Source organism: Elgaria multicarinata, chromosome 3, assembly GCF_023053635.1.
Source record: "Elgaria multicarinata webbii isolate HBS135686 ecotype San Diego chromosome 3, rElgMul1.1.pri, whole genome shotgun sequence".
Classification (NCBI taxonomy): Eukaryota; Metazoa; Chordata; class Lepidosauria; order Squamata; family Anguidae; genus Elgaria; species Elgaria multicarinata.
The window spans coordinates 70,027,994-70,053,443 of NC_086173.1; the positions used below are offsets into that span (position 1 = coordinate 70,027,994).

General features: G+C 39.7%; 1 protein-coding gene across 1 annotated transcript in view; it reads right to left on the reverse strand.

The window, feature by feature from the left end:
- Positions 1-25,450, reverse strand: part of SLIT3 (slit guidance ligand 3) — a 538,785-nt gene that overhangs the window by 111,332 nt on the left and 402,003 nt on the right. Inside the window, exons 17-20 of the mRNA XM_063120567.1 lie at positions 17,871-18,014; positions 16,424-16,567; positions 11,829-11,992; positions 9,499-9,631 (exon numbers count right to left, since the gene is read on the reverse strand). Of these exons, the coding sequence (XP_062976637.1) occupies positions 9,499-9,631; positions 11,829-11,992; positions 16,424-16,567; positions 17,871-18,014 (585 nt within the window). The remainder of the gene's footprint in view (positions 1-9,498; positions 9,632-11,828; positions 11,993-16,423; positions 16,568-17,870; positions 18,015-25,450) is intronic.

Sequence of the window (25,450 nt, forward strand, 5' to 3'; positions counted from 1 at the left end):
CACAAACACAAAATACATTCAAATAATTAAAACACCAAGTATAACACTTACATAAGTACAGGGAAACAATTCACAAGTATAAGTTTATATGCAACTCAGCTCAAGATAGATGAGCAAGCCTGCTGAAACAGTCAGGTATTCACTTGCTAGTGAAAAAGAATAGGGAGAGTTGCACCATTTCAATCAACTATTTTGGTTGATCTTAATCAAGGGTGGGCACTTTATAGCCCTCCAGATGTTTTGGCCTACAACTTCACTAGGGCTGATGGGAGTTGCAGGCCAAAACATCTGGAGGGCCACAAGTTGCCCACTCCTGCTTTAATGAACAGAAAATAATCTTCACAATCCTAACTTTGTACAGCCCACTCACAGTGATCTACTAGATCTGTGCTCCTTCATTTATTCAGGTTCTCAAAACCTCAAATTTACAGAAGCTGGCCTCTGATTGGGCTTTCAAATGAGGTGGCAGTAGCAATGGGAAAACATCAGAGGAGATGGTTTCACTTTGCTCCAGTTCAACATAAATAGATTTAGATGTCAAAATAGTTCAATCCACAGCCTCACTTTCATACAGTTCTTTTGAAGCATTCTACACTAAGTGGCTTGCAGACACAGAATAGGAGGCTAAACAGATTTTGGGCTCGTTCATCACTTCTTGCATGCAGCATGGATGAATCACAGATTAATTGCCACATACAGATGCTGCATATCATTCAGCAGGGCTGGTCCTACCATTAAGCAGAATGAGGCAGTAGATGATGAAGGAGCAGTGGAGCAATAGCAAGCTGTTGGAAGACAGTGTTGTGTGTGCCACATGGCTTCTCCTATGTCGCCTACTCCATCAGCATGCACATGGGTGTGTGCACACCCTAGTTTCCCAGGGCTACCTCTGCTTTCCCGCATCCCCCACTGCTTGAATCAGGTCTTTTAAGGAGAACAGGAAAGTGCGGCCGCCATTAGCATCCCTGGGGGAACTATGCACTTTCCAGAGGTGCCAGAAAGCATGCTTTCCTGCCCCCCCCCCACTGCTCCAATTGGGGCCTTTAAGGTGCACACCCTAATGTAATGAGCTGTGCATAGAAAGGATTCTGTCCCATCACCAGTGTCAATTGCCAATCTAACTGATGTCTGTACATGGAATTGTGTGTGCATGGGCGGGTTCTTGTCCTTTGCTTCAGGCAACAAAATATTTTTAATTGGGTCTGTCATCCAGTGTGAACTGAAACACAATATCTTCCAATAATGACAACTGACACATTTGGTTGAATATTATCAAGTGTTAAGTGATTCTCATAAGTGTGTGATCCAACCCACAAATACCTCCAATTTGGTCAATGTTAAAAACTCAAAGGATTGAGGCAAGTTGTTGTAATTCATGGTTAAATAAGGAACGTGCACACTTGAGTGTGGATTTGAATCTTTAAAATGTTTAAATTTAAATACATTTTGATTGAGGGTTATATTGAGTCCATCTCAATTAATTTGCTACTATTAAAATAACTATGCACAGCAAGTGTACATGGAAAAACAGGGATTCCCATGCCAATGTTCCTCATAGATATTTATTGTTTAAGACATTTCCCCCCTGAAATCTCTAAGACTTTTATTACTTGATGTATAATTTGATACTGTTGATCATTTGATATTGCTGTTCTTGCAGTTTACTTTTTTTTTTAATGCAATGACCACTAAATGTGATACATCCTTTGAGAGAATAATTCAAACACTAAATGAAAGAAGATTTTCATCTACACTGTGTTAAGTAAGCTGTTCATTTTGTCTTAATAGAAGCTGGCATAGGGTCATGGGAGATTAAGCTTACTGCTAAATTGTTTGGCTCCTTTCTGCATTAAAGGGGAATTTCCCTCAATTTCAAATTAACAGGTAGCGTATAAACAACAACTATTATCCAGAAAGAACTGGAATATAAATCCACAAGCATATACATTCCACTTCACAATTATCACTTTGATCTGGAGTAATGATGGAATATAGCAACAATGTCAGTCAGCACTCCGTTTCTTGGTAATTTTGTAAGCTTCTCAATTTCTACTTTCAAATGTGCCAGATCTATCTTTCTGGGTGCAATAAAGATCTGAAGGAGATGTAGTTGCTGAATTTAAATTAGTGCAAAAAAAAATAATTGCTTTTGTTTCTTACTGTGAATTGTGGCAAAATACACCCACATAAACACCCCCCCCACACACACACCCTTTGCCTCCTTCATTAAAGCAAAAGAGTTTGGTGGCTGGCATTCCTGTCTTCAGAACATCACATGTATTTTGTTGCAGAAAAATCTATGAGCACAAAAGAACAAATCAGATCTCTTCCCAGGATAGACAGACAAATAAAATAGCCAATGCTGTTAGCATAAAGACTCCCTGAAAGTTGTCACTATACATAACACTTAATGAGAGCTAACTGCCTGGTAAAATATTCTATTGGATTACACAGCATCCAAGGCATAGAATGCAATATATATATATTGTACTATCAGTGGCATTGGGCACACTGGCTGGAAATTATCAGAGTTGTAGTCCAAAACATATGGAGGGCACCATGTTGCCTATCCCTGGGCTAAAGTAGCTATATTGTTCCAAGAGATTGTTTGAGAGAGAGACTCAAGACAGACAGGAGCAAAAGGTTCTGGATGGTAATGTGTAAGCTGCTAGGACCTCATGTAATTAAAGTTCATAACCTACATGTTCTATAGTAAAGCCACTGAAAAGGATAACTTAAATTGCCTAATCTAAAGTCTTGGTGGAAAGGTTGAGAACACTAGGTGGTGACAAAACGTCTTTCCCATGGTTAATACAGCAATGTAGACCACTGTGTTAATCAAAATGTAATAGTGGTCCTCAGAGTCCTTTCAGTTCTGTAACTCTGCCACTGATAGATCACTAGTTGTCAGCTCCAATACTATACGTTACAACAGTGACAATGCACACATTCAGCTTGTACATCAACATGTGATATATACATTCATATGTGAGCCAGCCATCCTCTCCCAAATGTATTAACGTTTTTTTTCAGTGTTGAAGTACAGAGTTTCATGAATAAGAAAGGAATTTACGAATTTGGATATGGATTCTTAACACATTGTAATGTCCCTGGAGGAAAAAATAGATATAAATGTAATAAATAAATAAATAAGACCCTTTGGATAAAGATATTTTAAGAATCTTTAAATCAAGATTTCAACTGAGTCAATAACAATAAAGAGGTCAACATTTCAAAACAGATTTTGGGTGTTAAAAGACAGGCAGAAGAAAACATACATTCTTACAAATTACTACAGTAACTCTGGTATATAGGATTATGATAGTGCAGTAAAGTCATAGTGCCCAAAAGGCTTGTAGGATGACAATAATTCCTGCCTCATCTTTCCACTGCCACTCATTCTTGTGGCTATGATGCACCTGACAGCTATACCTGAACCTAGATCTGGAAGATGTGCTTCCCAGCTCAGGGTCCTTAGGGTCAAGTAGCTGGAAAGCAGAAAGTACAGCTTCATTACTCAGGTAAGATCAGAAGGCCACGTACCATGCCTGACTAGTACAGAATCTTTATTCTGCTTGTTAAGTTGCAGGAACTCATGTTGCATGTTCCTGTTGCTTTCTGTGTATGTACTGCTCATGGTAGCAGTATAAGCTGCATTTCCAGTCTTGGAATCTCTGATATGTAATGCCAAGACTAATCTAAACAATAAAACTTTTTTTTCTCCGGGAGAAGTGAATTTAAATAGTTCTAAAAGTAGACTCCAGGATACATAGTTTCAGCATCTGCCTTTATGGAGGAAAATACAATGTCTCTAATATATTGCCCTGTGGCACATTTTCTGTTCATTACCACTGGAAAAAGAGTACTCTTTTAAGTATTACTTCAGCATTTGGCTACAGTGAAACTCTACCTGCTGCAGAATGAAATTTTCCATCTGTCTGTGTATCCATTTCAGTGTAACATTATTTAGGACCTGTTGCAGTAAAAGATTTCCTGTTGTATGGATATTTTGGAACTTTATATACAGCTCTAATTTACTAGGTTTTGTTAGATGTATGGCAGGTTTTTTATTAAAATGAAATGTATAAACACGCATGATTACATTTTAATAAAAAGCATTTCAGCTGAACATGTTTGTCACACAGCGGATGCGATTTTCCCTTGGCAAATGGAAGTTTATAAATGCAAGGCTCCACAGGATTCATTAAAATGCTACCAAATAAATCCTCCCCTTCATTATTGGAGCTATGTCAGAGTGCCAGATCACGCCAGTCAGAGAGAAAGACTCATGGGATGCCCATGAAACTCTCTAAAACATTGCCTCAGATATCAGCAAAGTATACTAAGCGCATCATAGGCCATGGCTAGACCTAAAGGGTCTAGCACGACGGAGGAGGGAAGATCTCGCGAGATCTCCTCCTTGACTACACGCGGAGTGTGGCGTCCTAGGAGGAAGAGGATGTTGCGCCCGCCATTTTTTGTTTTTAAAGGAGACAGCGCACAAGCAAAAAACAGTGAGTTTTTTTAAAAAATAAATAAAATTCCCCACTCCTCCCCACCCCCGATGTGCCCCGTGTCTGGCTCCCGCAAGGAGCCAAGACAAACCGCGACGCCCGGCCACACATTCTGCAGTCTCGGGATCATCCCGAGATCGCGGAAAAACCACAAAAAAAGGGTAGGGCAATATCCCAGGGAAAGGGAGGGATCATCCCTCCCTGCTCCTGGGATCCCCTGGGTGCAATGTGAACGCACAGGAATGATCCCGGGGTGATCCCCGGGATATCGCCCCATCTAGCTATGGCCATAGTTACTACTCCAATGTTTAAGATGGGGGAGAAAGGTTCAAAATATTAGACACAGCCCTGTATGCAAAAGCAAATGTAAAAGTACCATTTGCAGAATGAAGCATCATCAGACATGCTCACTCTTTTCTCCCTCTGTGACAGGTGCTGCTAGCAAGACCTGCTTTCAGCATTACTTTCACAAGACATAACTCAGGAGTCATACCTGTCTGTTTACAAAATAAATATGAAAATGAAATGTTGGTGAACTATTTTGGAGAGAGCTGCATGCAAAGCATGCCTCTATGAGCATTTTGGGTGTTTGTGCAGCTTTTCACTGAAATTGACACATGCATTTCATTCTGATATCCTAAAACATGGTATGACTCCTGTAAAAATAAATGCAGGAAGTACCCATGAATAAAGTAAACTGAATAGTGAGTTCCTATGGATGACTTTCTGATGTAGCAAACTTAAAATACAGAAACACATTCATCTGTAAGTTTTTCTTTATCTGTAGAACAGATTCCTAGGCATCTGTCACTCAAAAGCCAAGCGCTCTTAATGATTCCTAAATGTAGGCTGCTTCAGTTTCCAAAAGTCAACGAAAGGACAATTACTTGGTAGGATCGCTATAAGGCATAACTGTAATGTCCTCAACTGCTGTTATAAATGCAGGCCTCTGGATAGCACTGGGCCACAAAGGCCCAGAACTAAAAGCCGAATTCTCCATAAAGTAATTGGTGAAGTACAAATCAGCAGGAAGTGTTGTAATGTAGGAATAAATATTGATGGTGCATTTTTTTATACCAACCAGTGATATCATATTTATTTATTTATTTATTTATTGCACTTATATACCGCTCCCATAGCCAGGGCTCTCTGGGTGGTTTACAGAAATTCTAAAATTAAGATTAAAACGAGTATACAAAATTTAAAATCCTAAAACACAGAACACACACACATAAAGCATTAAAAACCGTTAAAAAACTAAACATGTGGGTGATTAAGATGTGTTACGAACACTAAGGACAGTATACTGTTTTTATGCACAACAAATATTAGGAAGGCAAATGACTCTGAAACATGGGATATTTAAATATTGGGCTGAGTTAGCACTATTTGGGCTACATCTAGTGCCATGTGAGCAAGCTTACGCAACAGGACATCAACTTGTCTTCTTCCCACTGAAGCCCCCAAAATCTTCTCCAGAGGCCCACCAACCTTGAAGGCACATGGTGCGGCAGGGGGAGGGGGAATCTGTTCTGCTAGTTGTGTCAGTCCTGCTGGTGGATGGACACCACTAGATACAACCCTTTGAGTTTGCCCGATTCAGACCAGTAAAACAAGAGAATATACACCACTGCAAAGAACAATACGAACAGGAAGTTCAGCCAAACCAATGCCATCAAGTTTCTTTACACGTTAAATTTTCTAGGGATAAGAGAGGGTGAAGCAAAAAGTGGATCGTAATGTCATTCGCTCTTGGCTCCTATCAGGAATGAGGGGGATGGCGTTGGGGAAAAGAATGGGGAAGGGAAGAACTATTTTCATATTTTAAAGACCTTGAGATTTTGTATGTCTTTCTGATCGGTATTCAACTCATGATGTAGAAGGATATAGGAATTTTGTTTCATTCACTTAATTTCATGTGTTGAAATAAGAGGTAGCACAACCCCATTTAAATTTAGTCGTCCCCCCCAAAGGTAAAAAAGCAAACAAATCCCACTTAGTGCTTTTGAATTTTAGCTCAAACTATATGGCTACGAACCATAAGCTCCAGAACCGCATTCAAACGGATTTACATTTTTTTTTCATGATGCCTAATTAGTGAAATTTACGAGTGCAAACCAAGGATGCACTATGCCTCTCTACCTTTGCAGTATGTTCACATACTCCCACTCTACTTCTCCATGCTGCTTTTCAACTTGCTCAGATCTCTGACCATTTACACTGCCTTTGATTTAGGTCTTCGGTTTCTATCATATACCTTGCCAGTGGCAGATGGCCTTGTCTACCCTTTCCTAACTCCCACCAGCCAATGGATCTGACTGTTAGGAGTGCTCTGGCTGCCTACCTTTTTTTCCTTTTCTTTTTTAATAAATCACCAAAAACATCAATGCCATGGGAGTTCAAAAGGTCTGAAAACATGGTGAGAGTGTTGAATTATATCTCTTGAATTATACTAGGCAACACGTTTGGTCAAACCTGTGAAGACTAGTGTTAACAACGTGAAGAGTAGGAAAAAGGGGGAAACACACTAGGCAATGATGAGGTAGGCAAAGTGGAGGCATTAAAGTGGTCCTAAGTTCTTCCTGGGCATACTTGCCAACCTCCTATACAATGGCTTAGATCCCCAGTTCAGTGAAACTGTATGTATATATCACAAAGACTTATTGCTGCACTACCTCCCAATGTAGCTAATCCTGGAAATCCAATTTTCCTGAGGCTTCAATGGAGAAAGAAGTAGCTGTGTTGCCAGTTCCTCTTTCCTCTTGTTTTGCTAGTCACACATGTCATATTGGCAGCAGTTGCATTAGTGTGTTTTGGGTTGCCTACACTACCCTTGACAGCTTTAGGAATAACACTGCAGTGCCTATGAAATTATTATTATTATTATTATTATTATTATTATTATTATTATTATTATTATTATTATCATCATCATCATCATTTATATCCCACCTTTCTTCCTCCAAGGAACCCAAGGTGGCATGCATAATCCTCCTCTCCATTTTATCCTCACAACAACAACCCAGTGAGGTAGGTTGCACTGAGAGTCCGTGACTGGCCCAAAGTCACCCAGTGGGTTTCCATGGCTGAGTGGAGACCGACTCCCAGTTCAACACTTTAGCCACTACACCGCACTGGCTCTATGTCTTCCATACAAACAGCAATCCTATGTCTTCCATACAAGCAGCAATCCTATGTCTTCCATACAAGCAGCAAAGATAGTGCTTTATCCAGTCTATAGGCCAAAGAAGCATTTGATATACACCACATTTCAGTAGTGTCTGCTGTAGATACCAGCTAAAGCCACATACTACAAACCAATAGTGTCAGTCAGGTATTCAGGCAACTTCTAATTCCACCACATTCATATGGAGAAGCTAAACATGAAAAGCTTTATACTTCAAAGGTCAACTGTCCCTCCAAAGGTTAACTGTCCTTCCGCAGAAAACCATACTCTAAAAGGTGAAGCAACTGAGAAGCTGCCCTTACCTCATACATACAAATCTACTCCACAGTTTAATCTATCTCTATTATTTTAGCCATCTTGTGAACATTCAGAAAAAATAATCCAGTGTTACTGTTCACTATTTTTCTTTTCTTTTTTAAAAATGCTAACCAAAGGCACAATTAGCCTCCAGATGCTTTTCAAGTAGTAGATTGTAAACATCCTGCCATCCTGAAAAAGCATTACAGAACATTTAACACTGAACTTGCTAATTTGACTTGCTATACTCAGAATGAATGAAAAGTGGAAAAGGGCTATTTGACTCTCAAAATGTCACTATTCTAGGTATTTTTCAATTTTAGTGAGGCATATATTTAAAAAGGTGTATTCGCCACATTGAAAACAAAATGCTAGCTATGTTCTAGAGAACTTGTAGGGGAAAAAACCATGAGCAAAATGAACCTTGTTTTACTAAACAGCAATCTCATCTACAAAACTGCATCACAAACTATGTGTAAAACTGGGTGGTGGTGGTCTGGTTCTGCATTCATACAAACTTTTGTACACGTTAAGGATCTTCTGGATTACAGCCATAGAATTTGGCTTACACACAGGAATTGCAGAGTACCCTTGGAGATGTGTTATGCCAGATCAATTGGTGATCTGCACTTGACAAAAAGGGTTTCAGACTTCTACTTATTTAACAACATCATTAAACAGGCACCTTCCTCCTCCATTATTTTGGTGCTGAAACAAATGTTCGGTTCAAATATAATGGGAACCCTTGAGTTCCCATTATGTACATCAACCACAGGCTTGGGTGTTCCCATCTCTCCTTTATGTGCTAGAGGAGGATGTTAAAGTCTCCTTCTTTCAATTTTAAACTAGCCACAGTTCCCGGTGACATCCAAACCTGGAGAACTATGGTTCCCTTAAACTCTAGTCAGTGAGAACAAAACAGGATCAATGTGCCATTTCTGATCCTGGTTTGTTTTCCTTAATTAGAGTTGAAACAAACCATAGTTCCTCAAGTTTAGCCATCACATGAAACTTAATTTAGAATCAAAAGCAGAAGGTTTCGACACCATACCTTGCTGGTGTTGAGGAATATAAGGGAAAGAGAAATGTGCAGTCAGAATTTCACAGTGAGTTGAGAAAATTATTTTCCATGGCTACTGAGGATGCTCATTGGACTATTTTGTTGTTTGTTGACCCCTTAGGTTTTTGTTTAATATTTTTCTGTCCTGTAAATCTTGCAGATCCCCTGAGCCTGCTGACACTTCCCCTGTACATCAATGATACCATTTGGGCTATATAAACAATGGCACTCTCCCACACAGATTGAAAATAGAATATATGATATCTAGGTCATCCCACTGCCCTAAGCCACCATTTTGCATTTTAGGCAGGTTGATGGACCTCACTGTACTAGTAAAACAGCAACAGATATCCTGCTACCTTGAAATCTGCCCAGCTCAAGCAATTTAATTAATAATGCCACTTTTACTTGTAAATGTAGCACTTGAAAATATGACTTACAGTTCTGTTACATCTTTGGGGACTCCTTTAGGCAAGAATCGCAACCCTTTGTTACTGCAGCGAACTACAGAATCCACACAAATACACTGGTCTGGACAGCGAGGAGAGAAATGACAGCTGCTTTCAACATTGCCTACAAAGTGAGAAAGAGTAAGTGCATAAAAACAAATGCAAGTAGAGATGGGTGAACCTGAGAAAGTTCCATTCTAGCACAACAACTCACTTCATATGAAATTGTAACATCAACAATAATCTCTGTAACCATGATTGGGTTACAGAGGTGCAGAAATTCTTTAATTGTCTTCTCAACACCATCTATTATATGAAAAAAAAAATCCAAGCTTGCCCTAAGAGTTATACTGTTACAATTCCATGCCAATAAAACTGCACGCAGCCAGTTATAAGCAGTTCAGCATGTAGTAAACCAAGGCGGTTGTGTGTATATGTGTGTTGGGGGGCGGGTTGGGAGGGGTCAAGAGTGGAAGTGGGGAAGCAGACCTATATGCTTACGAAGGAAAATTGATTTAACTGGCAGAAATGTAGATATAGCAGTAAAACGTTTCAACTGCAAAAGCAGTTCAACTTTTCTTGGAACCCATGTAATCTATTTTCTTGTAGATTTTCAAGACTGGACAAGGATTCTTTTCAGGGATATTTTAGGTGTACTTTATCCAGCAAGAAGGAGTAATGCCTATGGACGTCCTTTCCAACGTTACAATCCTTTATTCTTTATATAATTGAAACCTAGTTCACGCATGTATATACATCATTCAATGTCTCTACTGTATTCGTGAATGGTATTTAAATGTGTGACTGGTATTTAAATGTGTTTTCAGTAGAAAAACAGTGTTTAAACTTCTTTGAGATCATATGAAAATTCCATCTCTGGTGGACTATTAATTTGATGTTGTAATAATCCATGGATAAATGTGCATGTGTGAACCACCCTGAGACAGCTATACTTCCCATTTATTACATTAGTGAAAAAGAAGAGTTTGAAAGTATCATTTGTTTCCTGGCATTGTGAATATTTATTGTTTAAGGAGCAGACTTTCAATATTAATACACATTCCTTAATTTTTTTAATTATAAAACTTGTTTTTAACAAGTATAATGAGAACAGAGGAACAAAATGAGTTATGCATCCACCAAGAGCTGGAGATCCATGTGTACATGCATAAAAATATCTCATATTTCCAACATGGGTGCTGATTTCTATAAAACAGATTTTATAAAACAGATAAAACCTCAAAGTGGAGAGCACGATGGTTACTATTACAAAATTAAGCCTTTGAAGTTAAGAACATTAAAGCACGGATTTCTCCCAAAAACAACATGAGGCTTCACAAAGCATTAGGAAAAAACCAAATGCCGGCATCCAAACACATGTCAAGTAACATTTTGTAGAGTATAATTGGGCCAATAAAAAACAGAAACGTTTCACAATCTGAACAAGGCTCTACTGAACATTATAACCAAGAATCTGAGGCTTGGTGATTAGTCCCATAATGGATTTTAATTATTTTCTGGCATGCACAAGGGTGACTGATTGATCAATTCTTCTTTACCCAGTCAATACTACCGGGACCATAGAAGTACCTCCAGTTTTGAACAGAGGTTTCAACTCTTGATAGGATCAGGTACAAAGAACAGCTTAAGTTATGCCTAGGAAAGTGATAATTTCCACTGGGAAAGCAATATAATAATAAAAAAGTTTTAGAAATAAAAGTTTGCTTTTCTGCATACTTACAGGGTTGATAATGCTAGTTATAAATCCTCCACTCGGAGGGCTCCAAGGACCTTTACAATACTGCAGGATAAAGTCCCTCCCTCTTTCCCAAGCACAGAAGCTATTACTTCCACTGCCAGACTAGACTAGAGAAAACAATATTATTGTGAGCATGCAAGTTCAAAAGATGTCCCATCAAGAAATCCAACTGCAGGGGGAGGGGGAAGAGTAGGAAGAAAATGGGTTGGATCAAGGATTTGCCTTGTGTGGATGGAAGGATTCTACTCCACCCATTTTTTGGAAATTCTCCCCTGCCCCCCTGTTCCATAACTCTTCCTATTCAGCAGGGTGCCAGAACCTCCATGTAGCATTTTCAAGGATCTGGAGCGGATGCTGTGGGGAACAGGGAAGTCTGCTTCCATCCATTTCAAGATATATTAACAAAGAAAACAAATTTCTAGACACAATGGGCACTGAGCTAGTAATGCTGCCCTTTTCATAGCTCACATCTTTCAGGTTATTTGAGTTATAACCGGTAGTACTGATTTTGCTGCAAATTCTACCAGAGACCTATTATTCCATTTCAAGAAACTGTGCTTACCGTCACATGTGAAGTCCTGTGTAGCCACATCCTGAATTGGAATCTCCTTCAGGAAAAATGGTTTCTGGCAACGAGGATTTCCACTGACAATCCTCCTCTTCCTTAACCATTTTCCTAGCCATGCCAAGTGGCAGTTACAGTTAAATGGATTTGACAGCAGATTACTGGACGAAAATGAGGAAAAATGCAACATCAGTTATTGCAGAAATCAAGGGATGGGTTTTCAAAGCCAAATTGACATGCAGGTAAATAACTTGTAGTAACTGATCCTGCTCACAAAGGAAACTGTACTATGTTCAATAATTTCCTTTCCTTTTTCAAAACAAACGAACAAGCGATCAGAGCAGGAAATGACTGTTTGTGCCCCAAGAGTGCCATGATTTTCCTTATCAGACAATGACAAATCACAATCTGTAGGAATGTAGTCAACCTGTAATCTGTGTCAATGTAGGACCACTTATGTCTTGGCCAAACGAGACCTGAGATGGGATATCTGTGAACAAGATCTCCTGCTTTCAAAAGAGAAAAGGAACTAAAAAGCAGCTACAGGAGTGCCCAGTTTTGACTGGCACTGCAATTCTGTGGGAACAAGGCTTTAACCCTTTCCCCCATCTTCCCAATTTAAATCACTCCCCAAACTTCCCATGGGGATAAAATGCAGGTACTTGTTTATTCTTTAATATATACATAACTTCAATATACATTCAGTCCAGCTGTAATAAACCAACAGAAATTCAAGCTTACAAATCATGTTAAGAAATGTATTGACTGATGGAGTACAAAAGTCTTCCAAATCCTTTTTGGCTAGCACAGGATTTTTTATTAGGAAAATTGGTTGTACACATCATATATCAAAAGCATAACGGAAATGTGCTATCAAGTAAGGTTAAGAGCAGTGAATAAGAGACTTTTTAAAAAACAACAATTCACAGGTGTAACTCCGCTGCCAGAGTTCAAGCCCAGCAGTATGCAATACATTTAATGCATAAAACTTCAGTGACATTTTTATTGCCAATGGTGGGAAAGAAGGGATCAGCACATAGCCATACTAAGATTCTGAATCTTAATGGTTGTATGAAGATAAGCTCAACTACATCGCAAGGGGGAAATGTGAATGTCAGGCTCAAAGTCCATAAAGTAAAGGAAAAAAGTCAATCTGGTACCTGGATTTTAAATCTCTTCAGGATTTAAGACCATCATTTTAAGGAGAGGAGTAATGATTTTAAACATTCAGGAGTGTTCCTCATTGTTGCTAGTAGGCAACAATAGCCCAGGATTTTGACGTTACAGGGTCACATTCAGTATTTATTTCTTTTGGAAGTTTTCTATATCATCTTTGAACTTAAAAATGCCCAAAGCGGTTTACAAATATGGCTGTTACACATGGAATACATGGGGAGGTTTTTCTAAGCACTGTAGCCGCGTGCAAGGGGGCTTATCAGTAAAATCACATATAGGGAGAGAGGGATTAAATTGTGCAGGCATGGGGTTCTAATAAAACTTCAACCACACACAAATTAAGAAAAGAAGGGACATAGCTGCTAGCTACATCTTAAAAGTAACATGTAGTTTGACCCAGAGGTGTGCCATTTATTTTGGAATGTGTGAAAGACCTTTGAACTGCGCTTCCCTCTCAGCTGAAACACTGGCTCCCATAGGTAGTAAATAAATTAAAATAATATATTTTAAGATGAGCCAAGAATTCGGCTGATTCTGATTCTGAATACTATTATATTGATTACAGAAAAAATGAGTAATATAATTAACAGTACAAGTGATTTTTTGACAAATAGCATTTAATGACTACATAAATAATACTGTTTGCAGATTTTTTTGTCATACTGAACAAACCCACACCCAATATCAATCAACACATGCTTTATTAGAGGAATGGCTATTAGCTGTACTGATATCTTGCCAAAGCTAAACCTGTTTGTATAGAGCAAAATTAGGATGTGCCTCTTACCAGGATCATAAGAGTCAATATTGCTGAAAGTGTCAGATAGTGAGAGAGCTTCATTACGTGCTATTATTTCTGATGAAAAGCAATGCAAGCTCTTCAGAGGGCCAATAAGCTTTAGCATTATTAAGGAAAGCCTTGACTGTATCTATTAGAGAATGGATTTCTAACAGGGACAGTTGGAATATATACAATTGAGTTATCAGATTTTTTTTTTCATGAGAGTCACAGAGTCACTTATATGGAAGTAGGGCAATGAGGCTTTCTGAAAAGTGGTTGATTAATATTTCATTTTGTCATGTTTTAGAATAGATAAGAAAAAATAATGCAGGTTAACTATTGCAATTACCCTGAAATACAGTGGCAATTAGCAATGTCTTTGGCAAAACTCAATGAACAGGTTTTTTTAAAAAATAAAGTATTTCTTATTAATATTTAGATACCACCTTATTTGCTACAATGCCACTAAAGCAGTATACAACAATTTAGACAAAGTATTTATGATTTGGATATTAAGCAATGTCCACATTGCAATTTGCAGTAGGGTTTGTGCCTATTGTATATGTCGGGTATACAAAATACAAACAAAGGTAATTGCACATAAATTGGCATGAACAAAACAACATTAATACTTCAAAGCCGAAACATCAAATTCTACTCTTTTGTCAACCTCACAACCAGAAAAAGGCTTAACTACACACACAAAAACCACTATTTTGTTCTCCTTCTATGCAAACTCTATTGTTAGAGCTACAGTTACTCAGATGTTGTTAATGATGATGGCACACATAGTCTATATTAAGCCAAAATGAGCAGAGTAATTCTTAAAGTACTTCAAGCAAAACAGAAAAAAACCCATGTTCTGCCAAGTTAAAAACTGGAAAGAAATGTGAGCATTCTTAAGTGGCAATTAAAGTAAAGAATGATGAGGCGTACAAATAGAACACTTCAAAAGGCCTTAATACATGCAGAAAAAGCAAACCAGAACAAAAGTTGTAAGATTTGTGGTAAAGAGATTAGTGAGAGGCCTAAAGGATTTGAGTCATCAAATTCAAATGATGCTTGTAGTGGAACAGTTATACAATTGTTATGGAGAAAACTATGTGGGCCCATTAAGATGCTTTGGCACAACACATAAGAGCTTAGCCCTGGGTGAATGTACGCTGTCACTGCAACATCTAAGACGAGGTCTTGCCCCTAACCAGCACAGAAACACCTGCTGGATTCATTCAGTGCCAGCAAGAACTCCCTTCATAGTGCATGGTATCCCTTTTAAGGGGAAGAACACTGGAAATGTTGATGACTGCTGTTCCACAAACAGGGTTGAGGCATGAGGGCATTTTTTGGTTCTTACTAAGCATTGGGTGAGGCCCCCACCTGTGCCCCTAGGACAACTGAGTGCCCCACCCATTGATCCAGAAAGCTGTACTGGTTGCTCTCCTTCTGCAGCAAGAGTGGCTGACAGAGCGCTCTGGAGTGCCATCTACTTAATGCTTTGCTTTGAGGACCAGTGTGACATCAGGTGGGTGTCTCTGGGAAGCTCTGCCTCTGCTCAGAAGACAGAGTGACCAGCACAGCTCTCTAGAGAGTCTGGCCAAATGCATCGCCACAAGAGGTCCTTTCTTAGAGGGAGACGTCGGCGGGGAGGTGGTCCTGGAGACTGCCTGTGCTTTAGCAACACAGGCAGACTCCAGAGTCATGGCCCTGCCAATGCCTTGCACTAAGGATGGACCCTTCAAAGCGAGTCATCAAGGAGGACAGAGGTCTGCCACTGCCGCTACCCTTTGGAAGAGGAGGGCAGTGACCCTACACCCAGGAAGGTGGGAGGAGGAGAAATTGCCACCATGGAAGGGCAGAAGAAAAGACAGCAGCAGCAGCGGAGGAGGAGGAGGAGGGTGGCCATCCATCATTGGGGGAGGAAGGGATGTGGAAGAGGGCCATTGTAGCATTGGGAGAAGGGAAGAGAGGGCAGCAGCAGTGGAAAAGGAAGAAGAGGAGGGCAGTCTGCTGCTGCCACCACCACCACCATCATCATTGTTGGGGGAGAGGAGGAGGACAGTAGACCCCTGCCACCATCACCATGTCCTGCTTAAATAATCCGACCTGCTTTAAGGGTTATAGTGAGGATTACGAGTTAATGTAAGCACTGGAACACTGACAAGCAATAAATAAATATATGTTGTGATGACTGTGGTTAGTTACTACTACTACTACTACTACTACTACTACTATATCTGGCAGGAACATGGCAATTAGCCTTCTCCGTGGTGGTAGCCTCCCTCTGTAATGACCTCCCCTCTGCGATATGTCAAGAAACATCAATGCTTTCTATGATAATTAAAAACATACTTGTTTACCCTGGCTTTTCCCAACCATGTTATTATAATATGTATTGTTTTATAATTTGCTGTAAAACTGCTCCAGGATTTTTAAAACAGGAAGTTCTATAAAAATACATAAAATAAGTTAACATTACTGATGCCATAAAACAACTTTGAGAAATTATAGGCTTAAATGGCTGTTGGATTTTTAAAAATAAATTATTGTACCAATCTTTCTTACTTAGATGTAATTAAATTAAAGCAGCTATTATAAACCAAATTCAACACTTAAAAGTGGTAAAAAGATTACTTACATTGTAGACAATGAAACAAGTGTATTGAAGGCTCCTGGTGTGATTGTAGTTATGCGATTGTCATACAGAGAGAGCAACCTTACTGAGCTCAATCCTGTGAACGTGTCGTTGTTTACACAGCTGATCATATTGCTCCTAAGCATCCTGAAAGGATTTAAACTTTGAATTAGAGTCCCTTAATTGAAAGGGGGAAGGAGACACAAAAGGGATCATAATATGTGGGCAAGGCGATCAAAAGGCACAATGTGCTAACTAAATGTAAGCCAATGTACAGATACGCCCTTGAAAGTTTTATATATCCTGCCTCAGAAATACAAGTTTCAAAGGTGCATAATGCTTCCCTCAAATATGACGTGGCCATTAAAATCTGAGCCGGAGAAGAATTTATCTCCCACTTCTCTCTTCCCCAACTAATGCAAGTGTCCAATCCCTATGGGGAAAGGGAGAGAAGCACTTAGGGGCTTAACAGGAGATCAAGTGTGCCACAATCATATTTTAGTTTTTGTGGGCTAGTTTTGCAAGTCCCAATTCAAAGGCACCATATGTAATAGTGTGTGTGATGGTGATGGGAATAGCCTTCATTCAGGGAAATAATTCTACCATTTACCCTTTTGGAATATAAATAGAATAAGGACTCTAATACTGTAAGGGGCCAGGGGACAGCATTCAAAGAATTATACTATATTTTTAACAAACAAACAAAATCCTAAAGCTGATTTCTATTTTTTATGGCCACAGAGTGGTGGCCATAATTCCAGAAGAGGAGTGCTGCTCTTTTCTTTTTCAAAAGGCTAAATGAGCCTTTTAGCTGGAATGGTACTGGAATGGTACATGGTGCATACAGAAAGGGGCATACTCAATGGAACCGACAATGGAACCAATTACCTAGGGAGGCTGTGGGCTCTACCACACTAGAGGCCTTCAAGAGGCAGGGATGCTTTAAGGTGGATTTCTGCATTGAGCAGGGGTTTGGACTCGATGGCCTTATAGGCCCCTCCCAACTCTACTATTCTAAGATTATATGAGGCCATCTGTATCCAGTGCAACAACTAAGTAACATATTTGTTGCACAAGAAATTACAAAGTGTAAATGCAAATCTGTTATTGTGTGATACTCTTAAAATCAGGCAAAATTCCCTTTGACACTATGAAACTGTATTCTTCAGATTTGCTGTCTCAGATTTGCAGAAAGAATTCTGGACAGCCTTATGCAGATAGGTATTCAGCATTGTCAGACCTTTGACTTGCCCAAACAAAGATCTCAGAGGAGATGCTACCCGTTTAGAGCAGTGACTTAGCAGAGATCTATGCATATGTTAAATGTTAAAACACCTGCACTGTTCCCAGTCAGCTTCCAAAACCAGCAGAAAATTCATTGCACCTGTGATCATATGATCCAACACCCAATGGTGCGGTCTCTCTTCTCCCCTTTTCCCTTTATGCTTACAGTGTCTTGAGTCCTGCGAGACCTCTAAACATTCGTCCATGCATAGATTCCAACTGATTCCCTGTCAACATTAGTTCCTGCACTCCCACTGCCCCATCAAAAGTGCCTTCGCGGATCTCTTTGATCTTGTTGTTACTCAGGTTTCTGAAAGGGGAAACAAATTTGGCATTGAGACAGGCAATATTATTTAACAAGGCTACATGCTTTGCATCACACAAACACAGGCATGTTTGTACTGGGGAGAAAAGGGGGGGAAATAATAGTCGTAACACAGATTAAAAGGATGCAGCTGATATATTTCTTTCTGGCAAAATTGCCCTCATTTTCAACTCGTCACACATCCCAGTAGTTCAAAGATTTTGAAACGACATAAAATTGCAGGTCTAGTACTCGTTTCTTAATATGTGTTCATCAGCATATCTACCTATTAACTCTAGGTAACATCAACATAATGTTGTAATTGTGCCGACAGAGCAGCAAGGTTGCTCCCTTCCAAAGAATTTGTTATTCTTTGGATTAGGCCATACACTTTTATTTTAAATATTTGTTGACTGTCGCCCAGGAGCACCTGGAGCACGATTGCAAGTAATAAATATTATACCCAAAATTCCTCAACTATTTCAGTAAATTAAACTTCAAATCCTATTACTTCATTTCTGCACAACAGTCACATGCTGTTCCTATTGATAAGTTCCCAGTCATTTCAGTATGGAAACTCATCAGCTTGTATTCCCTCTTTTGTATAGGGAATATAAGGCCATCAAGGTTAATGGATAGACTTTGGGTCTTCTAAGATGGTCTAGCCAGTGGTGCAGCTAGGTAACTTTAGAATGCAACCTACTGGACTGCTGCACTCTAGACTATACCCTAAGCCCTTGAGATGCCATAGGAGCCAGCAAATCCTTTCTCTTCTGTTCCTTTCCAACCTCCGTTCCCTTTCTCCTTCCCCAAAGTTTTTTTTACAGTGGCTATGGGGTGGGGATTGGCAGCAGAATGCAGAATCCTCCTCCTGAAGTTCTAGGAGTATATACAGCTTCAGGAAGGAGACCCGAACGTATCCTATGGTCCCTGGGATGCACAGGGACCTTGTTTGCCCCAGGTGTCCTTGGAAGGGGGTAAATTGCTGGGCCCTGAACTGTGGATGCTGCATTGGAACCCCCTGCTCTAGGTCATCATTTGGACTGGATGGAGTTGTGCTGAGGGGTCCTGGACCTAGCTACACTACCAAGCCTAGTTGCATTATTTAAAATGGGATTACAACAACAACAACATGCTAAAGTGAACCTAAGTGCTGAGGGGGCATGATAACAGGAAAAGGAAATAAAAATGGAGGAGAGACACTTAAGGGACAAATGTGTGAAGGAAAAACATATCCTCAACCAGCGCTTAAAGATGAATACTGTATATATCACTTGAACACAATACTAGGTTATATTCTGAGGAGAGGATAGTTGCAATGGATTCACTGCTAGTATGGCAACAGAATGGATCTGGTTCGTATACAATATAAAGTGTATTCTTTGCAATGATCATCACTGGGTGAAAGTAATTTCGAAGAGTGGGGTTAGGCTTTGTATGAGTAACTGGTAGCCTGGTTTCTGTTTCCTGAACAGCAGAGACAGCCTGGCTGCACAGCTTGTGAACCATCACTTCTCTTGCAGTCTGAGTTTATAAGGGAGGGAAGCAGCGGCAACAATAAAGCACAAAACACCCACAATAACATGATCTCTCTCTGGTCTCTTAAAGCAGCTTCATGCATGTTACTTTTATCCATAGCATAAAGGTTAGACTTTATGTTTCATGTCAGGAACAGCTTAGAAACAATGTTATGACAGATGAATTTCATCTGGTACTGAACTGTTGTCTGATGAAAGATTTAGTTAAGTATTTCTTTTGAATCATCAGCAGGGTCTCGCTATTTACTGTTTTACTCTGTACAGCACCATGTACATTGATGGTGCTATAAAAATAAATAATAATAATAATAATCAGATTATGCAAGCTTTGCTACCATGTATTTTTGTCTGATATCAGTGCCACTGAAAGATGCAGGCACATCCTTGTGAATCACATCCATATCTGAAAATACATGCAAGCACATAGTAAGAATTGGTATATGGGTTAATTACACCTCTGAGAAGACCATGGAACGTTGGGCCTCAAAATGATTGTAGGCGTAGTTCATGCTACAAAGAGATACAGGTGTGCCTACAGCAGTCTTGCAAATGACCCCACAAATTACACATATATAACTAGACTGCTGGGGGCTAGAGAGGAAGATTTGAAAGCAATGTGAAACTTCTACTGGGCTGCTGTATTTCTGTTGGCCATAGATGATGAGCTTCCCGCCTCAGGCTTCTACTCTGGGCAGAAGGGATGGAGAGCTCTATGCCTCCTCTACCAGCCCACTCACTCACCTGGAAATTCCTTGTTGCCTAAAGCTCACAGGCAAGTGGTTAAACCTAAGTGTACAGTACTAATTGAATCTGCTTGTGCGTTTGAATCATGACAATGTGCCCATATCTTTCAATTGTCCAGGAAAAACAGTCTTCAATTGACTGCAGTCTCAAGTACAACTTGTAGTTTGAGAACTACAAGTTCAATCGCAGCTTTTAAAGCTCAACTAAAAACTTTTCTTTTTCCTAAAGCTTTTAAAACTTGATGTTGTGCGGACTTTATACTGTTAGTTTTACCCTACCCTGTGCCTGCTTACCCTACCCTGTGCCTGTTGGCATTCTCTTCCCCTCCTTATTGTTTTACTATGATTTTATTAGATTGTAAGCCTATGCGGCAGGGCCTTGCTATTTACTGTTTTACTCTGTACAGCACCATGTACATTGATGGTGCTATATAAATAAATAAATAAATAAATAAATAAATAAATAAATAAATAATAATAATAAGTAGGCTATTTAAGGCACAACCCTTTCTTTCTAGGTAACAATTTCCAATTCAGCATCCATCTAAAACAGGGGTGGGCAACATGCATCCTGTGGGCAACTTGTGGCCCCTGCTGTGGTCCCTTCAAAATTGCAAAAAAAGTTGTTTTCTTTAAAATGGCATCCAGAGCGGCCATTTTGACCCATTTTAAAACCCTTTTAGTCCTCTCTAATAACTTTGGAGAAGGTTTTGACCCTGGTGGTGCTGTGTAGCAACTCTAGAAACCATTAAAAAAAAATTTTCAGTGCCATGGGGAAGGGGGAATGTGGCCTATGGGGGGTGGGGGTTGTGTGTGAAAATGGTCCCCAGACCTTTAGATCAGCAGTGGGGTTGCCCACTGCTGATCTAAAGATACAACTTTATCATTTAACTCATACACACACACACAGGCTTGGATCCAAAGAACTGTAAAAAGAAGAATAAGATGTGTTAGTGCTGTTTCATTAACTCCTGCACAACTGCTAATGGAAGGGTTCTGGTAGGGCAACACCACAATATAGCAGCAGTTCTGTTACAATATGATGCTCCCTATGGAAAAAATGTAGCTGTTCCAGGCCAGTCAGATGTATGCAACTGCAAACAGGCTGAATTTAGCCCAAACTGGCTGTAAGTGTACTGGAGTGCCAAAAGCTGATGCAGAGTAATTTCTGCATTTAGTAAATGGCTCACACATGAAACAGATGAAAGATTCTTATGGCAGCCATAGTCTGAGATGCTCATGCTAATGGACCCTTACTTGATATAAGATGAGTTCAGGTAACTAACATTATGGCTCAGGTGTAAACACTTAATCTAAACACTAAGAAATGCATTTCACACATATATACCTATTTTATGGCAGGTAGCATAACGTGCAAAATTAACATTGGTCCTAACCTCCTGAGCTCTGCCAATATTTTACATGATATTTTTTCTAAACTCATTTTCCATATTCAAACAACCATCATTGTAGTATTAAATTCAGCTATTCTTTTCCTCCTTAGTACCTGCAGTTCACATTCATTAGAGGCAGACATTTAATGGCTTTTCAGTATTCATGATAAGCTATCATGTAAATTTGTACCAAGGGACTTCTTAAAAGCAGGCACAGTTGACCCTGAAATCAATTGTGTCAATGAATCCTTTGGGACCGCTTAAACACATGACTTATTGACAGAAGAGACAAAGGCTCCAAGTGAAAGCTGCCCATATATGCTGTCAGTGCATACCAATAATGTTTCTTAAAGTGTCTTATTGAATAGGCATTGATTTTTCTCATTTTGCTACTGTGAACAAAGAAAATGGAAAGAGCTTGTGAGGTTTAATTTTTACATTTAGTACTATATTTACAATGTTTCCATAGTAAAGCTGGAAAGGTGTAACAGGTGCAGCGTACGTGACAAAAATTGTAGAGAGAGGCATCTAGAATACTGTCAATCATTTTCAGCATAAAAGAAGCATTTTAAGATTGCCATATGCAAATTCATCTGAGCTATATAAAACAACGGTGTCTTTAGCCCACGAATTCCAGCTACTACCCTATTATTTTCTCCTAGTTCCACCACACTATTCTGTCCCACTACTACTTCTGCTCCTACTACCAGCATGGGTCATCTTATGTTCTCATGTAAATAATAGTCCTTAGAATCATACAGTTGAAAGGGTCTATTTAGGTCATCAAATCTAACTTTCTGCTTTCCCAGTTTGGGGAACTCTGGCTTATTTCAAGCTAGAAATTAAGCTCCAAAGTGATGTGCAAGAGGAGAATGGGGGAGCTAGTGAGTGAGTACTTGGCCCCAACAATTGCTCCCGGAGTCCCATAGTTTATGAAGTCATAAAGGTTGGTCCAAACCAAGCCATTGTTCAGTTGACCAGAGATATGGAGTAAGTGTAATCAATATATGTGATGCCACTCACACTGCCTCTCCTTCCAATCAAATACAGGTGAAACCATGACTATCCTGAACTGGTGATTGGACTTGGTAATCAGCTGGATGAGGGCCAATAAACAGAAACTCAATCTAGACAAAGTGAAGGTTCTGCTAGTAGGTGGTTCATCTATCCAGTTAAATGGTGTTTCACCTCTAAATGGGGTTGCACTCCCAAAGAAGGATCAGGTTTTTAGTTTGGGGATGCCCATAGATCCAGCTTTGTTACTTGAGGCTCAATAGACCTCAGTAACACAGAGTGGGCATGTTCAGATGACATTTGAGGCTCTGTGGTTAGCAAAACTGTGGTTCTTTGGGTTAGCACTAACCACAAGCTGTGCTGTCACACACAACACTTTAAGCCGTGGTTAGAGCTGCTAACCCTTGTGCAGAAAGTCCGACTCTGGTTAGTGAGTGAGCAGGGTTTAGTAAAATACATCGCACAAGACACCTTAAACCCTGCTGCTTAACCAAAAGACTTAACCAACAGGGTTTAAGGTGTCTTCTGAACAGGCCCATTGCCTTCTGTTAGCTTTGGCTGATATACCAGCTACAATCTTACCTGGAGAAAGACACCCTGCGGCAGGGTCTTGCTATTTACTGTTTTACTCTGTACAGCACCATGTACATTGATGGTGCTATATAAATAAATAAATAAATAAATAATAATAATAATAATACTGTTAACTCCTGCCTGGATTGTTACCATTATACATGTGGCTACCTCTGAAAATGGTCCAGAAACTTGTTAGCACAGAACAGAGCAACAAGGCTGCGTTCTACGACTGGATATTTTGAACATATTACCCCTGTGCTACATCAGCTGCACTGGCTGTCAGTCACTTTCAGGGCCAAATTCAAAGTGATGGTGCTGAACTTTAAAGGCCTAAATGACTTTGGGCTAGTCTACCTGAAGGATATGTTCCAGCCCAAAATCCTCTTCAGAGTCTCTGAATGCCATCACTCACAATGGTGCGAAGGATGGCTTCTTTGTATTGGCCCTCATCTGTGGATTGCCCTTCCTAGAAGATCCACATTGTCTCCTCAATGTGTACATCTAGATGCCAATCTAAGAGTTTATTTTTCCAACAAACATTTAGTCTTGAGACTGTTGCTCTGATTATTAACTTTATTGATGGCTCTTTCATGTTTTGTTGTTTTATTATTGTATGGGTTGTCATATTATTGTTGTTTTGAGCTTTTATGATTGTAAATCAGTCCAAGAGCATTTGTCTATTGGGTAGCTGTGCACAGGTCCTCCGGAAGGGGTACATTAAACCCACCCTCTTCCATAGTCTCCATAATTACAAGAGTCCACCAGTAAGGGAAGGCAGCTTTTATTTTTAAGTCTTTGCTTCTAGTTTCAGCATATTGACTTACAATTTAGGGTGAGGAATTACACCTTCCCCCCACCTGTTCCTGACTTTAAATTAAAAATAATGGCCAGCTCTCCCTTTTTGCAGTGCTGGCCTTTCAGGTGGCAACCCTTCACAGCTTTCCTTCACTGGTAGTTGCCCATTTCTAGGGAAGTAGCTCTTAGACCAAGCAGCAGGTTGGTTTTTTCAGGTGCCTCTAAGAAAGATGTTAAGCCCATGTCTGAGGTCTTCCTTTGGCTGTCAACTGGGAATTTCCAGGTCTCCCAGCCAAGGAAGCCCTGAGGGGTGGTTGCAGGTTAAACACTCCTCCAACATTTATCCATCCATCCTCTTTTGAGCACCTCTCACCAGCCTGTCTTCCCTTATTGTGCTCTTCCCACCACCATCCTTTTTCTGGTCCTTGTCAAGGCTTTATAGCAGCATCTTCATGAAGCCAAGGTGTTGGTGCTGAGGCTTCCCTCTCCCACAGCTATGCTGTGCTACCCTTATCAGCCTGAGCCATCCCCAGGCAGTGCTCCCTTTTAACTTTATACTCAGACCTAGCTACCTGCTGCCTCTCTGCCTAGGTGTTTTCAGCAAGAGAAGGAGGAGGACTTGGTTTGGTGAGTCCTGGCAGTTTGTTACAGCAAATAGTTTCATGCTGTGAAAAGCATTACCTGCTGATTCTGAAAAAACACATATCTGTTAAAGACACAGAAACAGGCCAGATCACTGGGCCTGTTTGGACAATGCAACAGCCTTGTTGTTAATTAACAACTCAAGGGGCTGTCCACCATTATGAATATGCAACCTCCAATTGGGAGTTGCCACAGTTTGTTGTGTCATGCGGACCTGACCAGGGAGAGTTATTTGAGGGTTAAATAGCTCTCACAAAACCCTACACCATGAGTTATTTATTGGATTTCATTGCATTGCCTATTTGTTTTTGTTGGTTTTTATAGCATTTCTGTGTTTTATTTTGTAAGCTGCTCTATGAGCACAATGGCTGAAAAAAACTAATAAATTTAAATAAACAATTAAATAAATAATTCTGCCACCATGAATCAAATCACATGGCTTAGAAACCCTATAAATTAGTTGCTACTTTATAGGGTTTCTAAGCTTATGTAGATGGTAAAAGGGAAGTACAATATACTACAGGCACTTTGCAAAGTCCATGATATAATTTATTGGAAATTTGTGTTAAAGTTCCTTTGGGCTTTAGACTCTATTTTACACAACTGAATAAGTTTCAGAATTCCAAATGACCATAGGTGGTGAGAAAAATAAGTCTGATTAACAATCTTTAGAAAAGGTTGCTATAAACAAGGCAATACTTTCCAAATCAAGATTGACTTGAGCATTGCAATATGGAACA